Raw genomic sequence first — 25,994 nt, forward strand, 5'->3', positions numbered from 1 at the left:
TCCACCAATCCTTCCAGTTACTGCCATCAGGGCGACGATAGATCATCTACAGGCTCATGTTCCCTCTGAGACCTGAACTGAGCTGAACTCAGACCCGTCAGACACTGAAACAGTTTTAGGTCCGTTTGTTTAAAGGTGTATTAAACGAGCATTTCTCATTGTTGAGACTTGTCAAAGGAAAATCTCTGATCAAGTTATGTTAGCTTAGCTAAGCAGCTGCTGCGGCTTCATCAATCTGAACCTCTGACTCTCCGAGGGGAAGAGAAGAGGATTTCACTAAACGTTAAACATGTTGACGAGGAGCACCTGAACGGTGCCTTCCTGTTTTCTCTCTGAGGTGAGGCGGTCTCAGTTTGGGAGGAAGATCAGGATCAGGACTCATGGAAACATATTTAAAAACTTTATTAGAAACAGAGAGCTCTGTTTATTGTCCACACAGTTCCAACATGGCTGCTGTTCTCCGGAGGAAGTGTGTGTTTCTGTATTTACAGTCGTCGCTCTCGAAACGCCGCTAGCAAAACACCACATAGAAAAAAAAAAAACAACAACTGAGGAGTTCATAATACAACAGTACAAACAGGCTTCTCTTAAAAAATATTATAAATCATTCTTTACAGGCGTGTAAAATGTAGTTTTCAAATACATAGTGTGGTTTTATTCTTTTCTTTACTCAGAACTTTTATGTACAAAACAAAGAAAAATGTTCCGGAGCTGAAAACAGCCGTCTGTCGCAGCCACACACAGAGGAAACCACAGAAGAAGAATCAGGGAGGAAGAGGAAGAAGTGCAGCAGAGATCCTCCAGGAGCGAAGATATGGAAGACCAAATCAGCCAGAGAAGAAGACAACGGATGACCAATATAAGGAATCTAAATCCTATAAATCTAACAAAGTCAAAATGAAGGTATTTAAGACGGCGTCACAGATATGATCCAGAAGTCATGATGTCGACTCTGATGAGATTTACTGAGTCACAGCTAGTCACCACTGACAGACAAAAAGAAATCACAATGAAGTACTGAATAGAATTAAAACTATCCAAACTTCTGCTGAGGAAGTCATTCAAAGTGATCCGAGTCTAATTTCAATTTATTCAATCAAATTAACTGAGTCACAATCTGTAAACCACCAGTTCATCCCAATGAGGAGATTTACATTCCTAACTTCATCTTTTTTTCTGGCATTAATGATCTTCCACACACACACACACACACCACACACACACACACACACACACACACACACACACACACACACACACACACACACACACACACACACACACACACAGTTCACTAACTGAATAAATAAGCTTCATTTTAATTATTTTACACAAAAACAAAAAAGGTTCATCACTACAAATATTTCATTTTCTCTCCCGCCGTGACGTCAGAAACTTTTTGGATTTTTTTGTTTGTTTTTACCAAAATAAAAGCTCTGATTCTATATAAAAAGGCCCAAAACACTCACAGCAGGAAGTCAGGAAACTTATTTTTATCTTTTCTTTAAAAAATTGTGTCAACGAAAAAGAAAGAAAACATTTTGCATAATGAGCTGTGCTGCGTCAGGAATCTGTTTCCTGTTTCTGTTCCACCTTAAAGGAAATTCACTAAACCAGTGACCTCTGACCCCCCCCCCCCCCAAAATAACCTGTCACATTATTTTGAAATTAGGAGACACACCAAAGGTGGGAAATAAAGAAGTGCTCTGTGGCGGCTGAACAGACGGCAGATTTTTCGGTCACGTTTGTCTCCTGAAACAGGAACTCTGTCCATAGGTGAGGGGGCGGGGATAAGGTCAGGTGGTACTGCCCCCCTCCCATCAGCCACTGCGTCAGTCAGAGCTCAGACTTGGAGGGAGGTTTTTATTGTTTTTTTTCCCATCATGCCCTGAGAGCTGGCTGAGTGGGCGGAGTCTGTGGCAGGAAGGGGACGGGCTGAGCAGGTGATGATGCGGGAGTGGGCGGGGCCTGGGTAGGCGTGTCATCACCTGCACTCCACAGCGACGGTGTTCTGAGTGGGCGAGGCCGAGGACGGACTCATTCCTGTGTCCGAGGAGCCCGACGAGGTGGACGCCGTCGTGTTGGACACTGAAGGAGACAGAGACACTTCTTCTGTTAGCGGCGCTGACTGATTCCCTGTTAAACTGTTAAACCATCAGACAAATACTTCAACTAGCAAATCGCTTCAGTGTTTTGTCCCACAGCCGGAGGGGACCTGGTCTACAGAGGACAGGTTCAGAGGAGTCCTGTTCTGTTCTGAACCTCTACGTTAATACAAACTACTGTGTGGTTTCCCAGCATGCAGTGCGTCTCCCACCTTCTCTCTCCTTCTTTTTTAGTCTCTTCCTGCGTCTGTCGATGGACGCCACCTCTGACTTCAGGGTCATGTAGTACTTCCTGATGTCCTGCAGCTTCTCCTGCAGGAAGGAGATCCTCTCTGTGCTCGACATGCTGTCCAACTCATCTGAGGGAGGGGGGAGAGGACCGGGTTATACCAGCTGTTTCTGCTCCCACAGACAGACAAAAGACTAAAGACAGTTGGACCCTTAAAGACACTGAAGTCAACATGAGGAGTCACTCACCGAGCTGGAAGGTCCACTTGTATGTCCTCTGAGGTGACAAGTTCTGTTTGTCTTTGCTGTGACAGGACGGAGACGACAAACCAGGACAACGAGACTTCTGAGACTTCTGAGACAGAGACACACGAGACTGGTCCTCACTGTCACTGCTGTGACCTGGGGGGACAGAGAGACAGAGAAAGACAGAGAGAGAGAGAGACAGACAGAGAGATTATTTTTAATGACCTATTGCTAATGAAGACCAGGAGACGGGTCTCTGGACTGAACCACTCTGTGCAACAACACAGCTGTTCACTGATGGCAGTTAACGAGCCGGGCGTATGGATCATGTCATATCTAAGTAAATTAGTAAGTGGACCTTGACATTGTTTTGACAACTTCTGGCTCCAAAGTCAGGAAACGCCTCACCTCTGTTAACTCCGCCCATCACCTGTGACATCACACACACACAGTCTGCTCACCTGCTCCGTTCTTCTCCACCTTCCCAGGTGTCTGCGGTCGCTTCTGGTTGCGTTTCTGTTTCTTGGCCGTCGGACTCGAGTTACAGTCCATCACCCTCTTCTGACCTGAGGGGTCAAAGGTCACACAGGTCACTCACTACAACTAACCAATCAGGCTCTGTCCAGGCAGTGGGACTACAGGAGACCAGGCGAGTCCTGGTCTGGTCTCAGAAGGGCTATGAAGTGTGGAATGTGCCAATCCAAAGATTACCAGAGGACTATGTGGAGCTCTGACACGTGAACTAAAGTACGTCGCCTGGTAACCACCTGATACAACGTGATGTTATCAGTGAACTGTTGCAATGTCCTGAAGCGGACCAGCAGAACCCCTTTATCACGAGTCACATGACAGCCAGTTACCTGTGGCACTGTTCACACCTCATACAGGTCTCTGGTCTTACCTCTGTCTTTGGTCTCCTGCAATGACAGCAGGGAGGTGGTGGAGGAGGAGGCGCTGCAATCAAACCCAGGGCTGGAGTCTCCCTCCTGCTCCCCCCTCAATGCTCCTGTCTCCTCCTCAGTGGCGCTCCTGGCTGGGTGGAGCTCTTCGGGGCAGGGGGCAGAGCTGGGAGTGGCGGCTGGCAGGAAGGGCCTGACCTGAGGCTGGGGGAGGTGGGGGGAGTGGAGGGAGGTGTGGAGGAGGTTAGGCAGCGGGGGTGGGGCATGTTGTGGCTCCCTCATCATCAGGAGGAGGTGCTCTGGGGCAGGGCTAGGCTTCTCCTTCTCGTCCGGGTCATCCAGGTCCACCTCGTGGCAGACCAGTGCTTCGGGGCCGATCTGTGGCTCCAGTTCCTCATCGGGGGGGGCGGGTCCCAGGGCCTCCACAGTCGAGGGAGACGTCCCAGCATGCACCTCAAGCTCCTTTGTGGCTCCGCCCGTCAGACGCTCCTCCGACACCTCCCTCGGTGTCTGCTCCACAGGGCAGGGCCACTCCTCTGCCTTCATCACTCCCTCGCTCCTCCTCTCTGACTCCCCCCTGTGGAGAGGTGAGGGGAGGGTTTTTGGTGAAGCTCCGGCAGCCATCTTGGGCAGGGCAGGGGGGGTTTTGGGGGAGGCGGCCTCCTCCTGCCTCCTGTCAGGACGGAGCTTCTTGTCTGCTGCTCGCTGCTCTGCTGCCTTACGTTTCAGTGTGGAGCTGCTCCTCTCCTCGGGTAACCCCACCTCCTCCTCCTCCTCCTCGGTGGCGGAGTCCGTGTCTGAGTCCACGGTGGGAGACTCAGGGGGGAGGCGCTGTGTGGGGAGGCAGTGAAGCACTACCATGGGCTCGTCCTGTCTCTTCAGGATGCTGCGAGGAGGAGACGACAGCGCCCCCATGTGGGAGGGGCTGGCAGCAGGGGCGGGGCTGGGAGCACAGAGGGAGATTCTGGGAGGAGTTTCACAGCCTGTCTCCCTGAGGTTGGCCCTGCGACCTTTGACCCTGGGGGAGGACAGAGGAGTGGACCTGCTGTCGTCCTCCTCTGCAGGGGCGGGTTGAGGGGAGGACACCTGCGACTGCTTCTCAGGAGAAATCTTGTTGATCTTGTCGGGGGGAGGAGACGTTCTGCGGGGGGACGTCTTTGTGAGCACTTCCTGTCCAGGAGACATCTTGTTTTTCTCTTGGACAGACGCCATCTTCATGACTCGCTCCTGCACCGCAGACGTTTTGTTCTCCTTGTTCAGGTGAGCGGGCAACATGGCAGCTTCTACAGCAGGCTCCTCCCCCTGCTCTGCCTCCTTCCTTTCTGATTGGCTCAGGAGTTTATCAGCTTTCTCCAGAGGCATGCTGGGACACGGCGGTGCAGTTGCGGCAGGCAGCTGACCTGCTGTTGCCATGGCGACAGTGTTGTCAGTGGCCATTGTGACACTAGTGTCCTCACTCGTCTCCTCCTTCACCTCCTCCTGCTCCTCCTCTGGCTCCTCCTCTGGCTCCTGGCAGGGCGGGGCTTCAGTCCTCCCTCGCCATGGAGACGGCTTTTTGTCAGTCGGGTCTTCTGATTCGCTGTCCTCTGACGAGTTCCCAGACTCCTCTGCAGGGAGACGGAGGAGTGGACTGGTTAGTTACTCATCACTAAACGGGACAGGAAACAGAAAACAGAAACAGAAACAGAAACAGGAAGTAGAGTTGTTCTCACCGTTGGACGCTTGGTCTGAGTCGTACATACCCGACGTTCTCCTGGTTCTCCTGCGAGGAGTGTCTGCAGAGAGGATGACACGTCAGAGGACAGACAGCAGGACACACATCTGTCCTAATAAACACACCTGCAAAGTGAAGCAGCCGACCCCTCCTCCTGCATGTTCAACTGCCTCATTTTTGGTGTGAAAACAAGTCAATTAACTGATTAATCAATTGACAGAAAATGAGTTGCCAATGATCAGTTCATCTTTTCAGGTACTCATTATCGGTGTCTCTTACTGTCTCCGTTGGCTATGTTGGATGGCGTCTCCATCCTGATGCTCTTGCCGTTGGACCGTCCCTCACTGCTGGGTGTTTTAGAGACGCTGCGTCCTGCCGAGCCGGTGGGCGTGGTCCTGATCTGAGGACGACCACGCTTCGCTCCTGTAGGCTTCACCAGCATCGATGGCGTCTTCTCTTCGTCTTTGTCTCGCTCCTTCTCGGGCTCCTCCTTGTCTTTGTTCTGTTGAGGAGACAGACGGACACAGTGAGGACACGAGTTTTAGGTTTAAGTGCATCACCACGCAGCAACAACAGCAGCAGCCATGTTGTTGGATTCTGCAGTCTGCTGCTCGATGAGTCCAAGGAGCAACAACAACCAAGTGGTCGTTAAGACTGCTGGGATGTTACAGGGCAGGTAGATGTTAACATATTGCTAATACCCCATTGAGCCTGACACAGTGATACGGCCTGTCTGTCTGAGGCGGACCCTCCTCAACAAACAAAAAGAACAAACCGTGGTAGTAATAGTAATTCTCTGATAGGAGTGTCAGGAGACCTTCACTGTGCACACACCTGGGTGGTGAATGTGGCTTTCCAGGTGGTTGCTAAATCCGGTTACTAGTGTGAGTAGTGTTCAGTGTTTGGCTGGATGTTGCTAGGTGGTTGCTAGGGTGTTTGGGATTGTTGCTATGGTGATTCTGGGTGTTTGCCAAACGGAGGAGCTGCATGCGATAGTAACGGTCAAGCCAGGAGAACCTGAAGGAACCCTGAGGAAGTTCTGACCTCTAGTAGCTCTACCGCGTCCACGTGGGTCCCTGTTTGCTTTGATTCCACTGATCTAAACATGGATGGAAGTACTGAAGGTGTTCGTTAGACCTCGTTAGGATGCGGGTCAAGTTTTAGTGAGAAACATCGAATGTAAACAAAACTCTTGTCTGTCAAACGAACTCCGCCCCCACCCTCTGTCGCAGACAGGTAAGAGGAAGTGACATCACAGGACTTCAGTCCAGCATCGTCACTCCTCCTTCGGTGGGTCACATGACCACACTGATCTCACCTTCACCTTCTTCCTCTGTCTCTTCTTTGTTCCTTTCTCCACGGGCCAGATGATCCGGTCGGCCTTCACCCACTCATCGTACCTGTGGATCAGACACACCTGTGTCAGGACAGCCTCCAACTCTACAAACATCTTCAAATGTGGTAAAACCATCAGACACTCACCTGACGTTCCAGCCAAAGTAGTGAACCAGGTAGAACTGCTCTCCGTTATCCACGTCTGTCTTCTTGATGTGAGCCTCATAGATCTTCTGAGTCTTTCCTCTGCCGTACTTCACCCTGACCTTCGTCCCTGTCAAAGAGTCATCGTCCTCCTCACCCTCACTCCTGACACACACACACACACACACACAGTTTAATTTCACAGAGACGCGCTTGTGCCCTGAGTCGAGTCTCTAAGGCTCCCAGGTTAGCAGATCATTTCAGTAGTTTTCAGCAGTGGAAAGTAACTAAGTACATTTACGTACTACATGTAATGTTAAGTAGCTAATTTTCTACTACTTCACACCTCGCTACATTTATCTCACAGCTGGAGTTACTGGTTACTTATTGTAACCTGTATTGTATTTAAAACGGGCTCCATCTCCAGGAGCTACAACATTCAAATACTTCATATAATTTAATGCATCAATGCTGATAATCCAACAATATAATACATGCAGTATAATGATAATAAAAACTTCTGTACACATTACTTATTACTAACCGTTTGTTTCAGTCTCACCTGTCTCCTCTCCTCCTCTCAATCTCCTCCTCCTCTTCATCATCATCCTCCTCATCATCCTCCTCAGAACCTTTCTCCGAGTCGTCCATTCTTCTGTTGCTGCGTCTTCTCATCTCCCTCTGCTCCTCAACGTTTCCTCCTCCTCCTCTTTTCTCTGGTCTGGAGGGCGACTCTCTCTCTGCATTCACCTGACTGCCCATACACCTCCTCCTTCCCTAAAACACAGACGGACAGACGGACTCAGTAACGGAAGTTGGAGTTGGACAGATGACCACAAACTAAGTTATTATTACAGCTGTTGTTGCATCGTGTCTCCTACATCTTCACATGCACCGTAGAAACCAGCTTATTGTAAACCAGTTTACACGCAGCAGGTCAGTAATCAGCTTTCTCCTCCACACTAACCTCAAACACCACTAACTGCCATGTAAACAGGAAACAGGGTTTCTAATCACAGAATTCTATTTGAAGAAATCAGGTTTCTCTAATCCCAGACCCCGATAACAGAAACCAGGTTTCTGGAACCTTCACAGGTACGTTTCCTCATGATCCTGATGCACTTCGCAGATCAGAAAACAGTTCAGTTCACTCAGCTGTTCTGAACCCTGACTGATGGATACCAACACTGTCTTCAAGAGAAACACACAGACACTAAAAGAGGGACAGCAGCTCCATGTCAGCAAGATCCAGGAGGAGACCTGGTTCAGTGTTTGTTGTCTCACCCTCGGGGACGACTGTCTCTCCTTCACCTCCTCCTTCTCGCTCTCACTCTCGAACTCCGCCTCCTCCAGCTTGTCATCGACAGACTCCGCCTTCACCGGTGGTGAGGAGGACTCTTTAAGCTCCGCCCCCGTCTGCTTCTGATTGGTTGGTGTGGTGGGAGGGCGGGGGTTGTTGTGATGGATGGTCCTGAAGGTGATGGAGGCTGAGCGGCAGTACTCCTCAAAACCGTACAGGTACCTGATGACACAGATGACAGCGTCAACAAACCAGGGGGCTGATGGGAAACGGATCCAGAGAGGCCAGCCTGGTCAAAGTGAAGCTGACCCGGCACATTCTGAGGTAGCGAGGCCGCATCAAGTTATTACAACGAGCACAGAAGGTCATCTCCCCTCAGAACGGTGACTGCTGTTCAGCAACAGACTGACTGACAGAGAGATATTTACACATCTGATATCGACTGACCTGCCATCAGTCACCTTTTAAACATGAACAAACCTCCCAGGATCCTGAGACTCAGAAACACACTGATCAGGACTAGCATAAACAAATATTTGACATTTATTGATCAGCTGACAGATATATTGGCCCATTGATCGGTGCAGCTCCACTCCAGACTTCTTTCATGTGATCACTGGATTCAACATGAGGTGGACACACTGATCTGAGGTGTGTCTGGTCCTGGTCCGTGTCTACCTGGCTGCTGAGCAATGAGTGGACTTTGTGTCTGTGCTCAAAGTGATTAATTAACTTAACAGGACAGTCAGGTGGAACCAGGTGAAGGGAGCAGGTGTGTTCTTACTTCCTGTAGGCCGTCTTGACGTTGTAGGATGCAGCAGAGTTAAGGACGGGGATCCCCAGATCCATGTAGACCTGCTTCCAGACGGTCCCAGACTCAATCTACAACACACACAGAAGAACAGAGTCACATCCTGTCTCTGTCCTCAGGCTCTGCTCAGCCAAGAGGAAGTGACATCACGGGACTTCAGCCCCACATGCAAAACATTTCCCAGCAGGTCACATGACCCACTGAGCTCACGGAGAGACAAAGAGACAGACAGACACAGAAAGAAAGAGAGAGAGACAGAGAGACACACACAGAGACAGACAGACAGACAGAGAGAGATAGAGAGGCAGAGAGAGAGGCGGAGAGAGACAAAAGAGACAGAGAGAGACAAAGAGACAGACAGACAGACACAGAGAGAAACAGAGACAAAAAGACAGAGAGACACAGAGACAGACAGATAGAGAGAGACAAAGAGAGAGACAAAGAGACAGACAGACACAGAGAGAGAGACACACACACACAGAGAGACAGACAGACAGACAGACACAGAGAGACACACACAGAGACAGACAGAGACACAGAGAGACAGATAGAGAGAGAGAGACAAAGAGACAGAGAGACAGACAGATACACACACACAGAGAGAGAGAGACACACACACACACACACAGACAAAGAGACACACACACACACAGACAAAGAGACAGACAGACACACACAGAGAGACAGACAGAGACACACAGAGATAAACAGTGACAGACAGAGACAGAGAGAGAGAGACAGACAGACAGAGCTCACCTTGTGGCAGCCTCCCAGGTGAAAGACTAGCCTGAAGAGCTTGAAGAGGTTCAGGTCCTTATAACCCAACACTGGAGGCTTGTTGATGGGGGTCCCTGATGGACAGTGAGACAGACAGACAGTCAGACATACAGACCAGTGTCCTCTGCTGAGCCACTCAGCTGTTTGTTACTGGTGTTGTTGTGGCAGCATGTTTTTCATATGTTGTCTGACTGAATTAATAAATTCATCTAATAAATATAATTTTCCAAACTGTCACTATTGATTTTCCAGAAACACCAAACAGGTGTGTGGAGGTGAGACAGCAGGCAGGGTTTGACCTCCTGTCACTCTGAACTATAGACCCACCACAAACACACGCTCCCTGCAGCCCATTATGCCCAGACTCCCATAAACCAACCAGTACTTCTACACTGGACTATGGCCCTGGGGGGGGGGGGGGGGGCTGTACAGTGTGAGAGTTAGTTTCTCTACCAGCTCCAGTTAACCAGAGACTCACCTCTGTCCTCCATGAACTTGTAGAGCTGCTGCAGGAAGTGGTCTCTCTCCTCCGGATCCAGCTCCTCCTCCGGCTGGACAGACAGACACACAGACAGGTAAGCATCTCACCCCCCAAAGCAGCATCAGTCACACCTGGTCTCTCACATCAGACCCCCACCTCTTCCTTTATGTGTTTCTTCTTTTTCTTCTCCTCTTCATCCTCCTCATCCTCCTCACTCTCTTTCTCCTCTTCATCCTCATCATCATCACTGGAGGACGAGTCCAGAATCTGACTCATGTCCATCTTCCACACATCTGGAACCTCCCTGCTCCGCAGGAACATCTCAGCTGCTTCAAAACCTGGAGGAGGAGGAAAGAGAGGAAGCAGCAGGGGGTAAGAAGAAAAAATGTGATAAAAAGTTGTAAGAAAAGTGCCCAGGTGCATTGTGGGAGGTGTAGTGCCTCACCTCTCCTGCTGGAGAACTCAGACTTGGCACTGCCGATGGAGTTGATGGCGTGGACGTGTCTCCTTGCCACCGTGTAGCTGCAGGACAGGAAACAGGAGGGTGAGACACAGATGATCCGTTTCTGATCAAAGATCAATAATCAAAGTAAACTCACAACTTGGAGTCGCTGAAGGCTCTGACCAGACACTGATCCTTCTTCACCACCAGCTCATCATTACAGCTGGGAGACACCACCTGCAGGACACACACACCTGAGTGACTCCTCAAACACATCCACAACAGTGATCACTTTATACATGGATCAATAACATCATCAATATCTTTGATGATCAGAACAGATCAGTTTGTGTGTGTGTGTGTGTGTGTTTACCAGAGCCAGGTACCAGCTCCCAGGTTCATCCTCGTTCTCAATGCTACAGACTTTTCCCAGCAGTTCATCATTCAGCCTCCTCCTGTCGTCCTCCTCATCCTCACTGGACGAAGACTCATTCTCCTCATCAGCCCTGAGACAGACAGACAGACTCAGTATTCCAATTTATAGTGAACATCACAGTGACCCTGGTCTTCACATTGGGCCAGTGGAGGTGGGTGAAGCCGGTTCTGGTTCAGATCTTTTTGGTAGCAGCGTCTGGTATTCAGCTTTCACTGGTTTCAATGACAAACACCAACAGAAGCTACAGCATTTTATTTATTAGGAATCCAGAATTGAATCCAAATCCTTTCATGTCCCTTATAAATTAAAATAAACTAAAGGCAAGAACAACTGAAACTCAAAGAGTGCAGATCATTAAGACTCATAATATCTGCAGTGAAGGCATCTGTCTACTGAATGGAAGTTATGATCATATTGATGATACGTATGCTTGACTCCAGTGAATATACAAAGTGATCAATGAAGGATTATCATAGATGTGTAAACAGGAACACGTCCTTGATTACTGTGTAAAGATGGATTCTTCCAGAGCTCCACAGAACGTGCTGCCTTTGTTTTCTCAGGTTTAGATGTGAAGCGTCTCTATGAGCTGAAACTCAGTGTCACGGTTAGCTCGGTGCTCCAACGCCTTGTTTACGGTCACGTGACTCAGAATGAGGCAAGAAGTGAAAGGCAGGACGGACGAGATGGAGGACAGCCGGACTGTGTCATTGAGTCATCACAGTCAACATGTGTGTGACATCTGGAGTCGCCCAATTCAATTATGGCTAAAAACCTATTGAGGTCACAGTGACCTTTGACCTCTGAGTGATGATTGACAGCTGTGATTGACTGTGGTGTGCTCGCGATTGGGTCGGACGGGTGTCTGAGCGGGACCTTTTTATACAGTGGGAGGAAGTGGAGATGCGTCGGCCATCTTTATGTACACAGTCTTGTTGTTTCCCATTAAACATCTCTGTGAAATTCTGTCATAATTACTGCATCAATTATGCAGTAAATGCGTTTTGTGAGGTCACAGTGACGGACAGACAGACGCACAACCTGAAATCCTAATGCCTACAGTCACAGCTATTGCTATATACACTAGCTACTGGCTACGTGTACTCTAGTTATCGCTGGTTCAACCAGCTTTGTTTGTACATGAAGCTTAAAAACAGCACACTCACACAGCCTGGGACGAACGCCGCCCACCACGGTTTGACTTCTTGCCGATGACCGGGGTGCCGAAATGTTCTGGGTTTGTCAACGGCAGCTGGTCCAACGTCTGAGAGAGGGAGTGGGATGATGATTATCTCTTCAAGACATTTTATGAAGATACTTGAATATTAGATTCAGATATTGTTAGAGTTGAGAGACTCTGGTGGAAGGGTACTGGCCTGAGAAGTAGTCCCTCTGTATGTGACTCACCTCACTTTCTGCAAAATGTCTCTCTCCCTTCAGACACAGGGACGTACGACGAAGAGTCTTCTCGTCTCCATCATCAAACACTGAAACACACAGACACACACACAGTTATGGTCCAGTCAGACTGAAATTAACTTCCCATTGACCCACTTCCTTTAGTCTGATTGAACTTTGACCTATGAAATGTCAAGTCTCTCTGATGTCGATGGGGGCGGGACTGCCAGCTCATTCAGGAAATATAATTTGTTTATATTCTTGTTTTATAACTGCAGGTGAAATAATACAAACAGCAGAAGAAGAGATGCTGATTGGCTGCAGCGAGTGATGGACAGCAACGTTGCTGACAGTAAAGTGTTTAATAAAACGCTGTAGAATTAGCATGTTAGCCATGTAGCTCCAGCAGTTCATGTTTACAACCCTACACACACCACTTCCTGTCCCCGCACCAGGCCAGTAAATCTCACCAGGCGGACTTGGGTCTGACTGGCATCAGACTGGATTTAAACTGGCAGGGGATTGGTCAGACAGATGTGACATCACAGGACAGCATCAGCTCATTGAGCGAAACCTTTTCTCAGCATCATCATTCCTCCCAATCACAGCGTCTCCAGTCTCAGCATCAGGGGACACCACTTCACTTCTATCAACACTGATCTCAGACCTGCAGTCTGACAGCGAAGTGAAGGTAGTGATGATGAAGACAGTTTCTTTTCAGGGTCACATTATGCCTGGGGCGGAGCCCTAGATTTGCGTGTGGCAAAAAAAAAATCTCAAAATGTAAATAAACACGTACATCGTTTGTAAAGACCAAACACTGCCTGTCTGTCTTCCTTTAAAGGGTCAGTTGTCCTCATGACTCGAGGCTCTGACGATCTCATGTAGTAAATTTGGAGTTGTGACTTTTGTCTGTACAAATAAAACGACTTGACAACACGGAAAACGTGTGCCCCACGTTTGGGCTTTTACATCTGAGCTCTCTGTAAAAACATTTAACATCAGCAACCAATCAGTGTGGACCAATCAGGAGGCCGGAACAAAGACTCACCCACGGTGTAGAGGCTGGCGTCTGTCAGCTTACCGATGACGGCCTCGCTGGATAAACCCTCGTTGGTCTTCACCTCCACAGTGGAGCCCACCTGAAGGACACAGAGTCAACGTCGTTCATCAATATATGTAAGGTTTATTTCACGACATCAAGTCTCTCAACACAGTTTTACTTAAAGGAATAGTTTCCCGTTTCCACGGCGACAGTGAGTGCAGAGAGCTGAAGCCACAACATCAGACACACACTCATCATCATCATCATCATCATCATCATCATACCCTCAGTGGTCCTTTGACCTGGTCGTCCTGCACCACCTGGGATGTACTTTCACCTTTCAGAGTCACCTGAGGACACAGTGAGACGAAGAGGATGAAGGTGAAGGATTTACTGCCTGACATGTGGACAGGATGTGGTGAGACAGAGAGCATGTTGGTCCTTCTGAGCTGAAGTCTTTTTGGACTGCATTTACTTACAAAGCACTTTATAATTAACCTGATTTGTCCAAATATATGAGACACACACAGTTACAGACGTCCTGTTCTTTCTGTCCTGAACAAACAACTTTTTTCTTTGGGAGGACATAAACCTGAAGTCCGAGGACAAACTCATGATCCACCTAAGCTTCAGACAAACTGTTGCTCTGTAACATTTTGATGATGAAACAGGTTCAGCCCCGACTCAGTTTGGACAGTTTGTTGAAGCCACGGACGAAGACAACACCTGTACAGTTGACTGTTGACTGACTGGCAGGACAGTTTGCCCTCTGACAGGACAGAGTCGACGTAGACTGAATAATGGACGCTTCACACTGCTGATGTCTCAGGTCTGATGTGGTTTTGGAGTCAGTCGCAGCTCAGATTTGAAATAGATCCAGTCTCACTGAGCCGAAGTGTTCCTCCACATGAATATTCTGCGAGTTCTGGTCGACCATGCCCAGGTCTAAACCTGGACTTCCTGTCTGCAGGTGAACCTCGTCCCTGCAGGTCTTACCTTGACCTTCACCATGCGTTTCACAGTCTTGATCTTGGCCTCACAGAAGGCTCCTCTGTATTTGGCACTGACATCCGTCCCGACTGTCAGGTAGGCAGGCTCGTCTGCTGCCTGAAACACACACACACACAGCAGCAACATCAGGACATGCGCGCGCGCGCGCGCACACACACGCGCGCACACACACACACACACACACACACACACACACACACACACACACACACACACACACACACACACACACACACACACACACACACACACACACACACAGCAGCAACATCAGGACACGCGCACACACACACACATAGCAGCAACATCAGGACACGCATGCACACACACACACACACACACACACACACACAGCAGTAACATCAGGACACACACACTCCCAGCATGCACTGCAGCACACAGCAGAGGAGCTGCAGTGATTTGTAGCATAGTTAGCTGCATTAGCCGCTAACATTAGCCTCATGACAACAGACCTGCAGGTTAGGGTTACGGATGACAGACTGTTACTGTCACTATAAAGACCCAGGTCCCCTGACCGCAGGGACAGGAAGTCTGAAGGCCTTCAACAGAGAAATGTGTTTCCAGTGGTGCATTAGTGAACGTAACACACCTGACCAGGTGTCAACAACTCAAAGCTCCCCATGGCTGACGTCAGCAGCCTGGTGATGACATCATGCTGTAGTCAACACGGAGCCGCAGGCGTTACACTTTATTCTGTTCCCTGAGAAACAACAGCCCAAAGAGTGACGGCTGGTTTCAGTCTTAAGCCGTGTTCACAAGCTGTGTGAACGCAAATGTCCGAATCAGTTGAGCCGGACTTTAACCAGCTGCTTCGTACTTGTTCTGCTTGACTGTATATTGTTTACCTCACTTTCGTTGATATTGCGGATACATCTAAATACATGAAGTAATGACGAAAAAAAATCCTCCTCATGCTCCTCCGCCCAGGGTCCACCCTCGCCTAAACCAAACTGAGTCTGTCCAGAAGGTGAGAATGTGTCTGACATGGACCATCTCCTGTTGTGTGAAAGAGCAACTTCTTTCCTTGGGACAAAGTCTCAGCCTGATCCTTGGGACAATGGAGTTAATTTGAGAAAACTGACATATCCTGCCTGCTGTGTTGAGTTCAGGGAAACAGAAAGACGAGTAAAGAACGCCACATATCTGAATTCAGGATGCACATTTCTCCAGACTTTTACTTTAGAGGGTTCAGACACTGAATGTGCAAATTAAAAATGTTTTGTTGAAAATGATTCTGGTTCAGTTTCTTTTACTTTATCTGAGTATTAATGTTTTAATCACAGTTCAGACAGCAGGTCAGAGAGTTTAAACAGAGTTTAAATAAACCAGTCTGAATTAACCAGTCTGATTCGGCAGAATCAGTCTGTCTGTCCGTATTTTGTTCAGGGTTGATTAATGTATCCAGAATGTACTAGAATGTTTGAGGGTCCATCAGTCTGCACACAAGCTTGTTATGCGTTTGTGTTACTAGTTCAGGTTGACTGAAGGCCTGAGCTGGTCTTAGCTGGAGCTAGATCAAGTTTCTTCCTCAACTTAATCATCATTTTTACATTTAAGAGGAAACTCATCTTTAGAAATGATCCAAACTCTCCCTCGTAGTCCAGCAGAGGGAATATACCTAGTGCAGGTGAGTCTCAGAAGAAAAATACCTCAAAATGCAAACTGCCTGTTTGAGATGTTCAGTTTACTGTTGATTACATTTCTTATTGATAGATTATTGATAACTTTCTGTTGATCAGCTAATACATGAACAAACTGATCGTGTCAGCCCTGCTGAGTGTTATGATGTGCTGTGCTTCCATTGACTTTGATGAAAACAGTGGCTCATTACTGTGACACCAATGTGATCATCAATGCAAAAACTGATTAAATGAGAGACAAGAGAGACAACTTTAAAGCTGGATTTTCTGTCAGCAGTGTGCAGACGTTGAGCTCAGTCTGAGAACATGGTCTTCAGTTCGTGTCGCAGGTCAAACACTCACCTTCATCTTTCCGGCTATTTGAGGGAGTCCAGCTCGAAAGATTTTAGATCACTAAAAGACACAAACAGGACGGGAATTGTGATTAAAGTTGCCGATAGAACAGAGGACAGACAGGGAGAGAGTGTGAAGCTGTCCTGGGGTAGTAAAACACTGCTAAGCTAGCCGACTAGCCACTCACTTGTGTTAGCTCAGGCATTCTTTTCTGGCTCGGTGCAGCCCCCTCCCTCCTCCCTGCCCGGATCAGATGAAATATGTGGCACAAACAGCTCACACTAACTTAGCTAGCGACCTTTATCTCGACTAAACGTGGAGTCGCCGGTTTCAGCGGGTTGTGGATGAAATATCGGCGGGTCGTTGAGCGGACACCGAGCGGCTGTGGACCAGGACGAAGAGCGCGGCCGGAGAGGAGCGTTCCTTCCCGCTCCGCTCCCAGCTCCACTGAGTCACGTCGCCATCACAGCTCGCCATGTCAGCTCTGCTAGCTCGGCTAACTTTACCCCCCAACACACACACACACACACACGCGCAAAACCGCTTGCTAGCGACCAGCTACTGAGGGAGAGCACCGACCATATATAATCGAGTCCCGACACGAGTAGTCCAAAAAACGGTGTTTGCCGCGGGGAGAGCGGAGAACCAAGGGGGGTTTCACTCTCCAGTCCCGAGCTACATGTAGCTAGTTGGCTAACTAGCGACTCAACTAGCTAGTTTGTGGATCATATGGCGATTTAAACCGTCTGATAACAGCAGAAGAGGCTCGACTAGTGTCAACATTCGCTCCCGTTTCGAAGGTCAACTAAGTTTCTATCAAACTAAATAAGAATGAGTGACATTCGACGGAACAAAAACTGTTGTGGATTTATTTATTTAATAAGTGGTGTTCCACAAAGGCGCAGAAGCTTCACATTTCTTCACTGCAAAAACAAGCCGACTGCCGCTGCCATTCAATTCACAGCCAGCTCGATACAACAACGACTAACTGGAGACCTCCGGGCCTCTCCGGTGACATCCACCCAGGTTTCTGTCCCCGACCTGCCGCTGATTTTAACCGTTACAAGTTTTACTTTGGTTCAGGACAGAATGTTAAGATTTTTATACTTACATTCACGGACGCGGTTGCTTCCCCTCTCGCTCCGGTTGCAAAGCGATACACGAACAACAAGCTGTTGAGCCCCGAGCTCTGTTTCCCGGCACGCGATTGGCTGGCGTGTCAGCGATGGTGACAACGGAGAAATCTGATTGGTCGAGCGATTCTTCGATTGTAATAGGACATACTTCTTCTGGCGTCACTATTGGTCGATACGAAAGCGGCGCCACGAGGGAAATGACGGCATCTGGTGTGTAATTGTCCAATCAGTGGTGAGTTCAAAAGAAAAACCAGCCACTGGAGATCGCGATTGGCCTCGCGCGGTTTGATCCCAGCAGCGGCGCGTCACTATAGGCTGAGTGGGCTTCCTTGTCTGTACCGACACTCAAGGAAGCCCTGCCCTAATACGTGCTGACGATCTGCACACCAAACTCCATTCAAAAATCTTAAGAGTTAACATCGCCTTGTTTATAAAAGTTAATTATATGTTGGAAACCATCATAATTTATAATATATTTTCTCATAAGCATCTGTTAATCTACATAAAATCTAAACAACTACACCGGTTTGCATGGTTTGCCCCCGCGTTCCTATGCGAAAACTATTTGACCGAAATGACCGGAAAGAGAGGTCTAATACTGTACAAAAGTTTAATTTGCATTTATATACGCACTGCTTGTCGCATGACAGGTATGCCGAGTTTAAGAGGTGCTATTGTGGCTTTGCGAAAGGTCATGTTTTTTGTGCTATTACATCAGTAACTCGCTGATGACCGCTGTAAATATTTAGTATACAGTTTTTTTAAATGAAGTTTGGCGATGCGGTTTCCATCTGCGAGACAACGTCACATATCAGGGATTGTGTTGAAACAGGTTCTACAACAAACCGCTCGACTGAAGTTTTTACGACACATTCAGTAAACGACCTGAACAGAAGCATACAGATGAAAGTCAGACGATAAATACACATTTTAAGGAGAATCACGGGAACAAATATCGGTTCTATTTGAAGACAGTCTGTTTATGGCGCCGTTTGTTAAGAGCAGGAGTGGGCGGGCACATCGGCGCTTTTACGTAACAGGAAGAGTGACGATAAAGCCATATATGTCATCTTCCTCTGTGAGAATGTGGAGGTTATTTCTAAACAACAAATGCAGAGTGAGCACAGTGATGGCTGCCTGTCACGGTCCGTTCACACCGACAGCTGTCTGTGAGTGTGGCAACCATCTCACTGAGATGATCACTAATCGCTAATATAATAAGAAGTGTTGCTTATGTGCAGGAAAACTGATTTGTAAGAATTTAGAAGCTTGTGCTCAGTAAACTTTAATATACATGTTGCTGCTGCTTTCATCTCTCAGCAACAAACTTACTTCCAAACTTTCACAAATTATTCAGTGTTGGTGTCTAAACTCCTGTCTGTCAGTGATTTATATTTACAGTTAATAATCAGCTGACTGGGAGTCAGGAGGAAAAACACAGCAGACAGAAACTTATTTTCTTTGACTTTTATTTTCAAAGCTGAAATTCATCAAACCAAAAGCAAAACAACCAACATGAATGTTCATGAACTATAAAACATAAAAAATAATGTGATGTGTGAGCCATCAGCAGTTTACATGTTGTCTTCATCGGAGTCATCCTCCTCCTCCAGAGAATCCTGAAAGACACAAAAACATGAGATCAGCTGGCTAAAGCTGTGTGTGTGTGTGTGTGTGTGTGTGTGTGTGTGTGTGTGTGTGTGTGTGTGTGTGTGTCCGTCCTGCTCACCTTGGCGTATTTCTCAGCTTCCTCTCTGACGTCTCTGGGTACCAGTTCGTGTCGTCCGTTTGTGACTGAGGGAGGAGACAGACAGGAGGAGAGTCATAGGTGTCACCATGGCAACACGAGCATCAGCAGGGAAGGGGAAGACTGTTTACTGGTCATGATGAACAGTGCGCTGGTTTACCTGTTCAGGTTGAACCCACTGATGTTCTTGTGTAGTAAAGTGTTCTGCCTGTTTTAACAACATGACGTCATAAACATCAAACCTGCAGGTGTTTTCAGGCGCTGACAGAACCAGACTTCGGACGCAGGAAGTCGTCTAAATGTTAAAACTCAGTTTTCACTTTGTGCTGATGATGTGCAGCGATTTGAAATATGAATAAAAAGAAGCGATGCTCTGGTAATAAATCTTTTAGTAATCAACATTTTAAGCTGATCATCATGTGGTGTTTTAATTTTATTTGGACCTTTTTAGTTTCGGTCTCTGCTGTAAATGTGCAGCTATTTCCTGAACGCAACTTTATTTTTCAAACTTTTGACTGTTCTGACTTCGTAAATAAAGTTTAGTTTAAACTGATTTCAGCTTAGATCAAAAAGAGAAAGGCAGGTGTCTTTGTGTGTGTTCAGCTCAGGGATTGGTCAAGGAGCCAAGAGTAAGTGACATCACAGGAGTTCAGCCAGTGAGTGAAACCTCTCCGACTCATCATCCCTCCCTGCTGACCAGATCAAATTGATCGACTTCATTGATCAGTTTGATCAGACTGTGTGAACAGCTGAGGATGTTCATTTTGTTCTTCCTCCTTTAACACGCAGTTTTACAAAGAAAAAAGTGTCTATTAATAAAACGGCTGATTTCTGCAGGTAAACAGGAAGTGAAGACTGAGCAGACAGACAAAGCAGCAGCAGAAGAAGAAAAGCAGAGCCCTGATTGGTCGGTTCTTACCTTCTCCGACCCAGCTGAGCTCCAACTCGAAGGCTTTGTCCTTCACCTCGTCATGAACAATGTAGATTCTGGGCAGCAGGGACAGAGAGGACACTGTTACACTCTCGTCTTATTCAGGCTGATCCAGATGACACTGAGGTGTAGGTTTAACATTGAAGGCAGCAGACGGAGGCCCTCTGAACGCCTCTTCACTGCAGTTCACTCACATTTTGGCGACTTCTTTGACCAGCTCCCTGCACGTCATCTCCTTCATCTGACAGGCAAACACATAGTTACAGCAGGCTCAACATCCAGACCTGGTCTAGTTTCAGACCCACTCAACTGGATAAGAGCTGCAACCCACCATTATTTTCATTATTGATTAATCTGCCATTATTTTCTGCATTCATCGATGAATCACAGTGAAAAACATTTGGGATTTCTGCTTTAAAAATGTGTTTTCTTTCCAGTGGCTAATCGTTGCAGCTCTAGTCTGGGTGTAAAGATTCAGACTCACCTGCAGCTTTTCGATCTCCGTCTTGGCGGCTTGTTTTGCTTTCCCGATGGCACAGCCCCAATAACCCTGGACACAAAAACACAGTCTGGTTACTGGACTGACGGGAACTCGGACTCGGTTCAGTGGCGGACTCATTTACAATCTGACCCACAGCGATAATCCCATGATTTTATTGTTATAGTGTGATAATCTTGTAATCAGTACACCTGGTCTGAAATCAGTCTGTGCAGCCTCATGTCACCATGACAACAGTCTGGGACAAAACATGTTTTGTTGTCCAACAGCACAGAAACTCAGAGTCCTGACATCTTCTCAAAGTGTCTGTTGTGTGTCTGAGTGACTCACGTATGAGATGCCGGACGGGTCGACCATGTAGAGCTGAGGACCATCGTCTTTGTCGTACGAGCCCAAGATGAAACTGTAGAGAGAGAACGACAAGACATCAACGACAACATCAACAAGAACGTCAAGACATCAACAACAATGACAAGACAACATCAACAACGACAAGACAACAACAACGACAACAGGACATCTACAATAACAAGAACGTCAAGACATCAACAACGACAACAATACATCGACGACAACAACAAGAACGTCAAGACAACAACGTCAAGACATCAACGACAAAGACGTCGACAACAACAAGAACGTCAAGACAACATCAACAAGACATCAACGTCAAGACGTCAACAAGACATCAAAACGACAATGACAAGATATCAAAACGACAATGACAAGACATCAACGACAACAAGAACGTCAAGACTTCAACGTCAAGACTTCAACGCCAAGACAACAAAGCCAAGACATCAACGACATCAACAAGAACGTCAAGACATCAACGCCAAGACAACAACAAGAACGTCAAGACATCAACGCCAACAACAAGAACGTCAAGACAACAACGCCAAGACATCAACGCCAAGACAACAAAGCCAAGACATCAACGACAACAACAAGAACGCCAAGACATCAACGCCAAGACATCAACGCCAAGACATCAACACCAAGACATCAACGCCAAGACAACAACAACAACAACGTCAAGACATCAACGTCAAGACATCAACGTCAAGACATCAACGCCAAGACATCAACGCCAAGACAACGCCAAGACAACGCCAAGACAACATCAACGCCAAGACATCAACGCCAAGACAACAACAAGAACGCCAAGACATCAACGCCAAGACATCAACGACAAGACATCAACGACAACAAGAACGTCAAGACAACAACGCCAAGACATCAACAACAACAACAAGGATGTCAAGACATCAACAACAAGACAACAAAGCCAAGACATCAACGACAACAACAAGGACGTCAAGACATCAACAAGACATCAACGACAACAAGAACGCCAAGACATCAACGCCAAGACATCAACGACAACAACAAGAACGTTAAGACAACAACACCAAGACATCAACGACAACAACAAGGACGTCAAGACATCAACAACAAGACAACAAAGCCAAGACATCAACGACAACAACAAGGACGTCAAGACATCAACAACAAGACAACAAAGCCAAGACATCAACGCCAAGACATCAACGACAACAACAACAATGACAGGACAACAACAAGAACGGCAAGACAACAACAACAATACATAGACAACAACTCACCTGCAGCCAAACGGCCGCACGGCGCTGTACAGTGTGTAGGCGTGGACGTACATAGCCACTCGGTCTGACAGGTGCTGCAACAACAGGAAACACTGTTATCTTAGCATCACACAAACACTTCCTGTGTGTCCTGAAAGAGAAAAACTACAACACGACAGTCAAGTTCAGACCCTCCAACATCTTCATGGCTTCTGAAGCACTGAATTCAGATCAGTGTGTACAGGCGAAGGTTTTGCGTAATTCAATAATAAACAGCAGGTGCTTATTATATCTCAAGTGAGGCCCTTCAGTGAGGACCACCTAATTTTACGGGTCAGGTTAGAACCTGGTCTAGATTAGAGTTAGGGGTCAGGGAGTGCATTATGTCAATGAGGGTCCTCACAAGTATGGCCATGCAAACCTTTAATGGGATGTCATGTCCGTAGTTTGATCTGAAGCTGGAGGCTTCTTCTCTGGCAACATCAGCGAGCGAGCGAGCATCAGCCAACAGGCCCGCTACTGCCTGGAGAGAGAGACAGACGGGGAGAGACAGAGACAGACAGAGAGAGACAGTCAGATGGGGAGAGACAGAGAGTCTTCATTTACTTACATTCATCCATCAACAGATATTAAACTCTCTGACCATCTAAAAATAAAACGTCTGTATAAAAGTTGCATCTGGGGGGGCTGTATGTGTGAGGTCATGTTCATCTCTTCCTGTCGCTCTGAAGGAGAACTCGCCCAGTAATAACTAATGTGGTGGTGCCCTCAGTGATAAACATGCACCTTATGATGAGCTGAGGGTTCAAGACAGATCCACTCAGGAGCAAATGACACAGAACTAAAGTCCAGCAACATTAACTTCACTCAGGATCTGCCCCGGACTCCTGTGCCCTCCTTTAACCGTACCTCTCAGTCCAGCCTACAGGTCTGTTGTTGGAGGCACTTCAAGCTATCGACAGCAGGAGGATAAACTAGACTGTTCTGTTCTGTTCTTTAAAGGGTTAGGGTTGCTCTCTTTAATCTCTCCATTTCCACAGGAGTTCTCCTTCAGGTCTGGATGTCTGCACATGTATTCCCACTGCAGAACATCTTCACAACTATCAGCCATCTTCCAAACTGTCCTAGAGTCAGAAACTCATCAATCTGGTTTCAGAGATAAACATAGTGTCGCAGTCACATGTGGTTCTAAGTCCTGTACATGGTTTCAGGACTTATAATCGTTGTGTATTTTTACCACTGTTGAAGTTAAACATCACAACTATCTGTGCCGGGGATCAAACCCTAAATAAAACCAGAATGCAAGAATTTGCAGATCCCGTTCATCTATAGTCCACCGAATACAACACGAAGACATTTAATGTTCAAACTGAAATGTTTAGTTTCACTCATTTTGAATGTGATACATGCAACAGGTCTTTAACACTGTCACATCGCCTGCTCTTTTAAAAGTACACAGACTGTCGACGTTTTCAAAGAGACATTCATGCTTGAAACACGACTTCAGCTGCTCAGCAGTCCGGGGTCTAATATTTTATACACAAAACCAAATTCATGAAAACACCTTCTATTGTTTGTTTGAATTTCAGTCATATTATAAATCCCCAAAATATGTGAATCTGAAATCTGCTGCTGCTGGTGTAAACATGTACCCAAGCGTACTAACCTTTGATTTCATTTGAAGAACTTCTATTTATTTCTATTATTCAAAATCTACATACTTCCATTCATTTTCGAATGTATTCTTTTAGATGAGTTTTCTTCTACTCAGACACGTACAGATGTTAACACTATGTTCAACCTCCTGTTTCAGACAGCAGCCATGCTGGGATACAGCACCTCCTACTCAATGGTTTCCATTACCATGGTTATAACCTGTAGGACACGCATGCCCTCAGAGAGCTGCTGTGTGTGAGAGTGTGTGTGTGTGTGTGTGTGTGGGGGGTTACCATGCCGACGTGTCTGTCGATGTTGAAGATGCGTTTGTTGGAGCCCTCCTCATACAATTTGGACAGAACAAGCTTCTCCACCCCGAACACGACACCGTCCTTACAGCGGATCGCAATGGCCGTGCTGAACACACACACACACAGTTTGATACAGTCTGCCACAGTGGTGCATTCAGGTGAAACCACAGTTTGAAAAAGAAAAAATTCTCCCAAACAGAGTTTCACTGAAGAATGAATTTCTGTAGTCTGATACAGCCGGAGACATTAAAAGGGAGAGACGCCAATGTTTATATCTTCACCCACTAAGAATCCCTTCATACATTCCCTCAAAAGGCAAAGTACTGCCTCATTCACCGGGAACACTGTCAGCTGATTGGTCACCTCTGTCATGTGACTTGTGCCACAGTGAGTTTACTGTGAACACAAACTGAGGGAGTAGTTTCTGCTAACCTGCTGTTCTCCACAGCCTTCATGGCGTATTCCACCTGAAACACTCGGCCATCTGGAGAGAAGGTGGAGGCCGACAGGTCATACTGCAGGACACACACACACACACACGGGTGGAGACAGACGTTATGTTAACATGTTCACAGATTAAACAGATAGGGCTTTGACATAATCTATTAATTTATCCATTAAATTCATCCTTTAAGGATTCAATTCAAATTAAAGAGTAAATGAATGTGAAGGAGTTTATGAGTTAATGGGTTTCGTTTTTCAAATTAATAGACAAAGTAAGGAATATCTGGCCACCACATCAAACACTTTAATTTAGAAATGTAATTTTAGATTAACGTGTCTAATGTGTTTTCAGCGGACTCGTGGCAGCTATTGTGGGGGATGGCTGTTTTCATGTGCTCTGTTCTGTAAAATTCACTTTCACCTTAGGTGCAGCACAAGTTACAATCCACTGTCACTAAACTTCACATTATATCTCATCCCCCACAGTGTTCAACTGAGAGCAGCGCAAGACGGATGTTCAAGCTCTAACGTGACTTCTTCTGATTTAAACTGTTTACTCAATCAAGGGATCCCCGGTTCAATCAAGACACTTAAAATGGTTCACAAAAAGAACGAAATGTTCTTCTTCAGAGAGCGAACTTCAGCTGACACGCGAGACAACTTAAATCTGATGTGTTCTAAAGGGAGTTTGGCATGTACCGGAGCAAACTGTTAGCACAGACTCTGCCTTCACGTCAATATCACTGAATTAAGTAATTATATTACTAAAGTGACGAAGTCTGTAACGGCGCTACAATGGGTTTTTCATTTATTTCTGTTAGTTGTAAAATGTTCACTGCAAACTGAATTTAAATTAAAGTAAAACGTACGGCTCTGTACTATATACTTTCAATTTCAGTTTAGCTTCAGCTAGCAGGCCTCGTTGTGACTCAGCAGGCTAACACGCTAGCTAGCTAGCGGGCTACTGGTTATTATCTTACTATGAATGGTTTTCAGTATAAACGTGGATTCTTTCCCTGTGAACTGGATGAAAATGTGACGCGGAAACCGTCAGAGTGAAGTTCAAGTGAAGATTCGGCTCAAAGTAACAGTGAAACACTCACCCCGGTCCCGATGGAGCTCATTTTAACACAAGCTGTGGATCCTGTGGAACAGCTTTCAGCCCTCTGCTCCTGCGCTGCATCACACTGTCAATGTCATCGCATTCATCCACGAGCTTCCTGTTACAGCCTTCACATTAAAGGCCGCATTGACGACAAATGAAACGATGACAACACCGAGTTTCAAAAATCCCTCTAAC

General features: G+C 46.9%; 2 protein-coding genes across 2 annotated transcripts; both read right to left on the bottom strand.

The window, feature by feature from the left end:
• Positions 1-1,666: 1,666 nt before the first annotated feature.
• LOC139307320 (AT-rich interactive domain-containing protein 4A-like) lies at positions 1,667-17,511 on the bottom strand. The gene is made up of 25 exons (XM_070931135.1): positions 17,478-17,511; positions 16,376-16,426; positions 14,358-14,468; positions 13,646-13,711; positions 13,368-13,458; positions 12,326-12,405; positions 12,085-12,182; positions 10,856-10,988; positions 10,640-10,719; positions 10,486-10,562; positions 10,197-10,378; positions 10,038-10,110; positions 9,539-9,633; positions 8,756-8,853; positions 7,956-8,193; positions 7,234-7,448; positions 6,675-6,836; positions 6,511-6,592; positions 5,472-5,694; positions 5,191-5,253; positions 3,481-5,085; positions 3,041-3,145; positions 2,583-2,735; positions 2,318-2,464; positions 1,667-2,088 (listed from the first exon to the last, which is right to left on the bottom strand). Exons 2-25 carry the CDS (start codon positions 16,379-16,381, stop codon positions 1,985-1,987), a joined length of 4,287 nt encoding a protein of 1,428 aa, XP_070787236.1. The 5' UTR covers positions 16,382-16,426; positions 17,478-17,511; the 3' UTR covers positions 1,667-1,984.
• A 1,443-nt stretch (positions 17,512-18,954) lies between these two features.
• LOC139307319 (proteasome subunit alpha type-3) lies at positions 18,955-25,871 on the bottom strand. The gene is made up of 11 exons (XM_070931134.1): positions 25,798-25,871; positions 24,683-24,765; positions 24,233-24,356; positions 22,705-22,806; positions 22,305-22,378; positions 21,010-21,082; positions 20,665-20,730; positions 20,375-20,421; positions 20,169-20,236; positions 19,232-19,296; positions 18,955-19,121 (listed from the first exon to the last, which is right to left on the bottom strand). Exons 1-11 carry the CDS (start codon positions 25,816-25,818, stop codon positions 19,077-19,079), a joined length of 768 nt encoding a protein of 255 aa, XP_070787235.1. The 5' UTR covers positions 25,819-25,871; the 3' UTR covers positions 18,955-19,076.
• Between the last annotated feature and the right edge of the window lie 123 nt (positions 25,872-25,994).

This window comes from Enoplosus armatus, unplaced genomic scaffold (assembly GCF_043641665.1).
Source record: "Enoplosus armatus isolate fEnoArm2 unplaced genomic scaffold, fEnoArm2.hap1 Scaffold_83, whole genome shotgun sequence".
Lineage (NCBI taxonomy): Eukaryota > Metazoa > Chordata > Actinopteri > Centrarchiformes > Enoplosidae > Enoplosus > Enoplosus armatus.